Raw genomic sequence first — 7,755 nt, 5'->3', positions numbered from 1 at the left:
AACTCATCTTTGGCAGCCATTTTCACACTAATTTTACCTCTGAAAACAGGTAACCCCCGCCTCCTTCATTTGCAAATATCTCGACTTGTGTTCCAGATAAATGGATATTTTTTTCATCCAAATAAAGACAAGTGAACATGCTTTAAGATGATACCAATAACTCTACATGCCCCAAAATTGACGAGAGCCTGATTCCACCACGCTGCCTCACATATATAACATTGACAGGAAAGTACACCCTCCTCACCAACAAAGAACGACATACATATGTTACTGGCCAACAAAGAACGACATACATTTGTTACAGAGACTCTCTCCCATCTACAGAAACTCTGCATCAGGTCTCGGGGCTACGGCCAGTCAACCTTCTTTGTTTGTTTGTTTCGAATAAAGAGAAGCATATCGACTTTCATTTTGTTTTAGTAAGTGTTTTACCGCACTTGCAACACAATAAGGTCATATAAGTGCCGAAGATTAGAGGGGTTACAAGAGAGTAACAAACACGAAAAAGAAGGAGGGGAGATAAGGACGATAGATGTTTGATAGGAAAGAAGAAGCAAACCACACCAGAGCACCCACCAACCACCCACAGCACATCGAAACAATAACGGTCATTTAGTGCTGAGAAAAAGAAAGAAGACAGCCAGAAACAACAGAGGGAAAGAAAAGAAGTAGGACCTACCAGCAGCGCCCTCCAGCCACCCGCAGGCCAGACAACATCAACAAAATGTTAAATATAAGACTTACTTATTGTCCCCAGATCTGACTTCCACAGTTTGACAATCAAAGCACCCCGGAAATAGAAGGCCACAAGAGAGTGACAATCATACAAAAGAAGTAGAGGAAAAATGACGATAGTAAGGATGAGGAAAGAAAAAGCAGCAGTTCCCTCCATGTTGTTTAGTTTTAGTAAAGGTTTTACGGCACTCGCAACTGCATAAGGTCATATGAGCACCAGAAGATTAGAAGTATTACAAGAGAGTAACAAAGATAAAAAAGAAGAAGGTAAGATAAGGACGATAAATCTTTGATAGGAAAGAAGAAGCAAACCACACCAGAGCACCCGCCAACCACCCACTTTAGTAAGGTTTTACGGCGCTCGCAACTGCATAAGGATAGTAAGGAAGAGGAAAAGAAAAGGCAGCAGTTCCCCCTGGGTTGTTCCGGCACAAATATGAGCATGACATTGATGAATCATTGAATCAGCCCATTTACAATTCTACTGTGCATCCCCCTGGCCACTGGGAGCGGTCGCTCGTCGTTTCGGGAAGAAACTTCGGCAGCTGAAAGTGTCCGCTAGGGTTAAGTGAGCTAAGGAAACACAAAACTCAAGTCACTGCAGAAAAAATGTGAGGGTGATAAAATAAAGATTTACTTTACTTTTCCGATCCAGCAGCTATCTGGGTTCTAGTCCTTCGGCCTGTCGATATGGCAAAGAATTTACAAGTTTTTTTTATCAGGTGTGTTTTGTCGCTGTATAAAGAATTTCTGATATCTGGGGAGGCAGGTAGGTAGGTAGGTGCTCTGAAAGTCGCTAAGTGCAGGAAAATAAAGATTTAAAAGCTGAAACGAAAACTTTTTCACACTGAAAATTAAGAGAAACATCAAAAGAATCACTGGATCCATCACTCTCCTTTTTTAGTTAGTCATAGTAGGAGTTTTACGGCACTTGCAACACAATGAGGTCATATAAGTGCCGAAGATTAGAGGTGTTACAAGAGAGCAAAAAACACAAAAAAGAAGGAGGGGAGATAAGAACGCCAAATGTTTGATAGGAAAGAAGGAGCAAACCACACCAGAGCACCCGCCAACCACCCACACAAAAAATTTTCCCCACTGAAAATTATGAGAAACATCCAAAGAATTATTGGGGCCATCACTCACCTTTGAGCATTTGACCACACTGCCATCTGCTGTGACCAGCTCAAAACTGACACACGAATGTTGGAACAGACCGTAGAGGTGAGACGAAGTTTCAATTCCAACCCCCATGATCAAACCACCTAGAGAAAAACAAGATTAAAAAGTAAAGATTTAGTTTTATTAAGTAAAAGTTTTACGGCACTTGCAACACAATAAGGTGATATAAGTGCCGAAGATAAGAGGTGTTACAAGAGAGTAACAAACACAAAACAAGAAGGAGGAGAGATGAGGATGATAGATGTTTGATAGGAAAGAAGGAGTAAACCACACCAGAGCACCCGCCAACCACCCACAGTTTTAATTTTAGTTAGTAAGAATTTTACAGCACTTGCAATACAAGTAGGTTACATAAGTGCCAAAGATTAGTTAGTTTAGTTTTAGTAAGAGTTTTATGGCACTCGCAACTGCACAAGGTCATATGAGCGCCAGAGATTAGAGGTGTTACAGGAGAGTAACAAACATAAAAAAGAAGAAGGGGAGATAAGGACGATAGATGTTTGATAGGAAAGAAGGAGCAAACCACACCAGAGCACCCGCCAACCACCCATGTGCCAAAGATTAGAAATGTTGCTAGAGAGTAAAATACAAAGAAAAGAAGGAGGAGAGATTTTTTTTTAAAAGCTGAAAATGTCTCTATCCAATTTTTTTACAGTTTAAAAACCTCTCTTCTAATCTGTGTCCAGTTTTAAAAAAGATTTTAAAAAGCCTCTCTCCTCTATCTGTATCCAGTCAGAAAAAATTGGAGAAGCAACATGACCTGCTACTCCTTGGCTCCTTCTTACTGCCGTCTATCTGCCACACCCCTGATCTTCTGGTAGGAAAGATCTACACCAAGCCTTCTCGGACAAGGGCGAAAAATCTTGGGAGGTCCCGTGTGCAAGTTACGCATGTTAAAGATCCCTTAGTGATCTAAAATCGATAAGAGTAGGCTTCGACCGCCACCCGGGCAAAATTCAAAATTTCCTACAGACTGAAAGTGTTTGTTTGTTTTAAAAGAGGCTTTACGGCGTTCGCAACTGCATAAGGTCATACGAGCGCCGGAAGATTAGAGGTGTTACAAGAGAGTAACAAACATAAAAAAGAAGAAGGGGAGATAAGGACGATAGATGTTTGATAGGAAAGAAGAAGCAGACCACACCAGAGCACCCGCCAACCACCCACTGAAAATGTTTAATGTGTTGTAAAACACTTACCAAAAAAGAAACAAAGTTGGAGCAGTGACGTGACAAAGTCGGAGCAGTGACATGACAAAGTTGGAGCAGTGACATGACAAAGTTGGAGCTGTGATGTGACAAAGCACTTACCGACTGTCAGATCGTCCAACTCAGGCAGGATCGGCAGTGTCCAGCCCAGGGGGTTCAGGCAGGCGGTCACCTGACCCATAGTGACCAGTGGCTCCACACGCACAATCTGTCAGTGAAATAGTCACATTTAGAAGAAGAATAATAACAGATTGCATTCATATAGCGCTCTATCACATACAAGTATTAAACTGAGAGCTTTTTTAGTTTAGGTTTAGTTGAAGTTTTACGGCGCTCGCAACTGCATAAGGTCATATGAGCGCAAAGGGGTGGATGTCAACAGAGAATTCCTTACAGGGAATCAGACTTACTCTGCTCACCTCTCTAGCTTCAGCAGCACAAAGTCTGCTTCGACTATCAAGGCACCCCGGAAATAGCGGGTCACAAGAGTGTGACAAATATACAAAAGAAGTAGAGGGACATGATAATAGTAAGGATCAGGAAAGAAAAAGCAGCAGTTCCCTCTTGTAGATCAGGCACAGTTATGAGCGTGACATTGATGAATCAGCCCATTTACAATTTTACTGTGCATGAACGAGAAATGTCCCCCCTTTGGGAATGGCCCAAAGAGACTTCAGTCAGTGGCGCCGCCCCGGGGGGTAAACTGAGAGCTTTACATCAATGACAAGATTGCTGACAGTAAACCCGCACGCACACACACAAGAAAAAAACATTTCATAGGTAACAAAAAAACACACCAAAAACCCCCACAAATAGTTCAACCACATAAAGAAGAACTTTCTCTAAGTCATACAGTAATGATAATATAATATAAACTTAAGGATAGAAGTGAAAACAAGACTTGACTTTCAATCTCACATTTTTACCTTTGAGTTACATTTTAGCTGGGAAATAACATTCGTCTTTTTAAAACAAAGCATTGCCCTTACTAGTATACTGAGATCCCTTTGGATTAATACGGCCATAACAAAAATAAAATACACATTATAAACAACTACAGTGGAATCTTCTCTAATGACCTCCTGTTTATGACAACTGCCTGTACAAACGAACGGATACTTCAACTCCCTCCCCTGCATTTTTTCCCCTCATTATAAAGAACAAAGACATTAAGTGGCAGGATAGAATAAGAAATGAAGACAATTGCTTCTACTCCCTCCCCTGCATTTGTTCCCCTCATTATAAAGACACTGCTTAAGACACCGACTGTAGGTATATATACTAAGACCCCTTTGGATTAATATGGTCCTAAAAAATTTTAAAACCAACAAACCCCCCCCCCCCCCCAAAAAAAAAAACAACAACAACCCATAATTAACTATGCTCTAATTGCCACCTGTTTAAGACAATTGCCTACAAGTACAAACAGATACTTCACTCCCCCGCGCGAGCGTTTTGTTCTATCTTTTCTTCCCGTTACAAAGACACTGTTCAGGAAATCCACTGTCTAACACAACCACTTCACTTCTCGACAACGGGTGGCCACCTCCGACAATATTCCAACGGTACTTTCCCCCGACTGACCTCTCGCTGCGTGTCCACGTTGAGGATGTCGATGAGGTTGATCTCGATGTTGTGCAGCGTGTGTTTGTACAGACCGCGCCGGAAGCTCATGGTGGCCCAGCCAGGCCGTGCCGTGCACATGCGGTTCTGGCGGCCCTGGTCATTCCAGTCTCGAACCTGCGCAATGCAACAAATGAACCGTTTTAGTTTTTAGCTCCAGTAGAAGTTTAGTTTTAGTAAGAGTTTTAATACGGCACTTGCAACACAATAAGGTCATATAAGTGCCGTAGACTAGAAGTGTTACAAGAGAGAAACAAACGCAAAAAAGAAAGAGGGGAGATAAAGACGATAGATGTTTGATAGTGCAAAAGATTAGAGGTGTTACAAGAGAGTAACAAACATAAAAGAGAAGGAGGAGAGATCTGGACAATCAGATGTTTGATAGGACAGAAGGAGCAAACCACACCAGAGCACCCGCCAACCACCCACATCCCTCTGTCTACTTGTGCCCAAATCCATTCATCTCAAACAAACAGAAGCATCTCTCTCTTTTCAACAACAACAAAAACCCTGCAATACTAGTTAGACAAACCTTTTTCACACTAAGGGTACTCACTTAAGTAAGGAAAAGGAAAACACTGAGGCACACACAAAGAAATAAGAAAAACACAAAAGAGAATTTTAAAGGAAATCATATGTGATCTCCCGCTCTGAAGACACAACACAAAGAAAAAAGAAAAACGCAAAATAGAAAAAGGAAATCATATTATATATATATATGTGACCCCCGCTCTAAAGACACTTTGTACACAAAGAAAAAAAGAGGGAAAATGAATATGTGCAGGCCCGCCCCCACAATGAAACACAACACCCTCCACAGGAAATCTAATCTTACAGAGACACGTAACGTACACTGCCACAAGTAAACAACAACAACAACCCACATTTTTATAAAATAGATAGTGAAGTGCCTATCATCAGTGTAGGGTAACTCTAACATCCTGGTAGCTGTGTCCTGTTGACATTCGATTCATCTTACACTCACACCACACCACACCACACCACACCACACTCACATCACACCAGTTTAGCTGCTCTTCTTCATTTCAATGAGTGGAAAAGACACGCACGAGCAAGCCCAGCGTTTGCTCGATAAACAGATCGAATGCTAACACAAGATACTGCTGGCAGAACAAGTTTGAGTAAAGAGAAGCACACACACAAAATAACGGCCATATTGTATCTATAGGGAAGAAGTAAGACAGACAGATAGGAACAGCAGAGGAAAAGATTTACAAGAAGTAGGACCTACCAGTGGGGCCCTCCAACAACCCAAACAGAAAGAATCAACAGAGGGAAAGAAAAGAAGTAGCTACCAGTCGGACCCTCCAACCACCCACACAGACAGAATCAACAGAGGAAAAGAAAAGAAGTAGGACCTACCAGTGGTGTCCTCCATTCATCCACACTGACAGAGAAACAACAGAGGGAAAGAAAAGAAAAGAAATAGGATCTACCAGTGGGGCCCTCCAATCACCCACCTGCTAAACAAACAGATGTACAAAGATACTGTGAAACACACCTAACACTACACATAGCATCCATGCACGCCGACAAAGAGACGGCTTTACTCAAAAACACTGCAGTCGGAATCAAGAGGGCAAGAAAGGATTGTAGTAACACGGAAAGAGAACATTAATTGTAGTGAACAGGGAAAGAGAGGTTAGAGGTGGGAAAGAGGAGGGGGAGGGGTTTGCGGAGAACAGGGAAGGCGAAGGTTGTGGTGAAAAGAAAAGGAGATGTAGTGAACAGATCAAAGAGAAGGATAGAAGAGGACATAGAAAGAGAGGGTGGTAGTAGTAGTAGTGTACGGGGGAAAAGATAGGGTAGTGGCAAACAGTGAAAGAAAGGGGTGGTATGAACAGGGAAAAGTTGTGTTGAACAGGGAAGGAGAGGGTAGTGGTGAACAGGGAAAGAGAGGGTAGTGGTGAACAGGGAAGGAGAGGGTAGTGGTGAACAGGGAAGGAGAGCGTAGGGGTGAACAGGGAAGGAGAGGGTAGTGGTGAACAGGGAAGGAGAGGGTAGTAGTGAACAGGGAAGGAGAGGGTAGTAGTGAACAGGGAAGGAGAGGGTAGTAGTGAACAGGGAAGGAGAGGGTAGTAGTGAACAGGGAAGGAGAGGGTAGTGGTGAACAGGGAAGGAGAGGGTAGTGGTGAACAGGGAAGGAGAGGGTAGTAGTGAACAGGGAAGGAGAGGGTAGTGGTGAACAGGGAAAGAGAGGGTAGTGGTGAACAGGGAAAGAAAGGGTGGTAGTGAACAGGGAGGAGTGGTGTTGAACAGGGAAAGAGAGCATAGTGGTGAACAGGGAAGAATATGGTAGTGGTGAACAGGGAAAGAGAGGGTAGTGGTGAATAAAGAAGGAGGGAGGTAGAAGTGAAAAGGGAAAGAGGGGATTGTGATGAACAGATAAAGAGGGGGTAGTGGTGAACAGGGAAAGAAGGTAGTGGTGGTGAACAGGGAAAGAGGGAGGTAGTGGTGAAAAGGGAAAGGGAGGGTAGTAGTGAACAGGGAAAGAGAGGGTAGTGGTGAACAGGGAAAGAGAGGGTAGTGGTGAACAGGGAAAGAGGGTAGTGGTGAATAAAGAAGGAGGAGGTAGAAGTGAAAAGGGAAAGAGGGGATTGTGATGAACAGATAAAGAGGGGGTAGTGGTGAACAGGGAAAGAGAGGGGTAGTGGTGAACAGGGAAAGAGAGGGTAGTAGTGAACAGGGAAAGAGGGAGGTAGTGGTGAACAGGGAAAGAGAGGGTATTGGTGAACAGGGAAAGAGAGGGTAGTGGTGAACAGGGAAAGAGAGGAACATGGTGAGCAGATAAAGAGGGGGGGCGTGGTGAACAAGGAAAGAGAGGGTAGTGGGGAACAGGGAGGAGTTGTGTTGAACAGGGAAAGAGAGAAACGTGGTGAGCAGATAAGGAGAGGGACATGGTTAACAAGGAAAGAAAGGGACATGGTGAACAGGGAAAGAGGGGTCAGTAGTGGTGAACAGGGAAAGAGGGGTCAGTAGTGGTGAA

At 43.3% G+C, this 7,755-nt stretch overlaps 1 protein-coding gene across 1 annotated transcript in view; it reads right to left on the bottom strand.

The window, feature by feature from the left end:
- Window positions 1–7,755, bottom strand: part of LOC101849310 (delta(24)-sterol reductase) — a gene marked incomplete in the record, with an annotated part of 26,489 nt that overhangs the window by 14,888 nt on the left and 3,846 nt on the right. Inside the window, 3 exon segments of the mRNA XM_013085684.2 lie at window positions 1,885–2,003; window positions 3,228–3,333; window positions 4,710–4,865. Coding sequence (XP_012941138.1) covers window positions 1,885–2,003; window positions 3,228–3,333; window positions 4,710–4,865 — 381 coding nt within the window.

Source organism: Aplysia californica, unplaced genomic scaffold, assembly GCF_000002075.1.
Source record: "Aplysia californica isolate F4 #8 unplaced genomic scaffold, AplCal3.0 scaffold00397, whole genome shotgun sequence".
NCBI classification, from domain to species: Eukaryota; Metazoa; Mollusca; class Gastropoda; order Aplysiida; family Aplysiidae; genus Aplysia; species Aplysia californica.
Note: the sequence above shows the minus strand (reverse complement) of the source record. Positions and strands in the feature narration are given on the sequence as shown.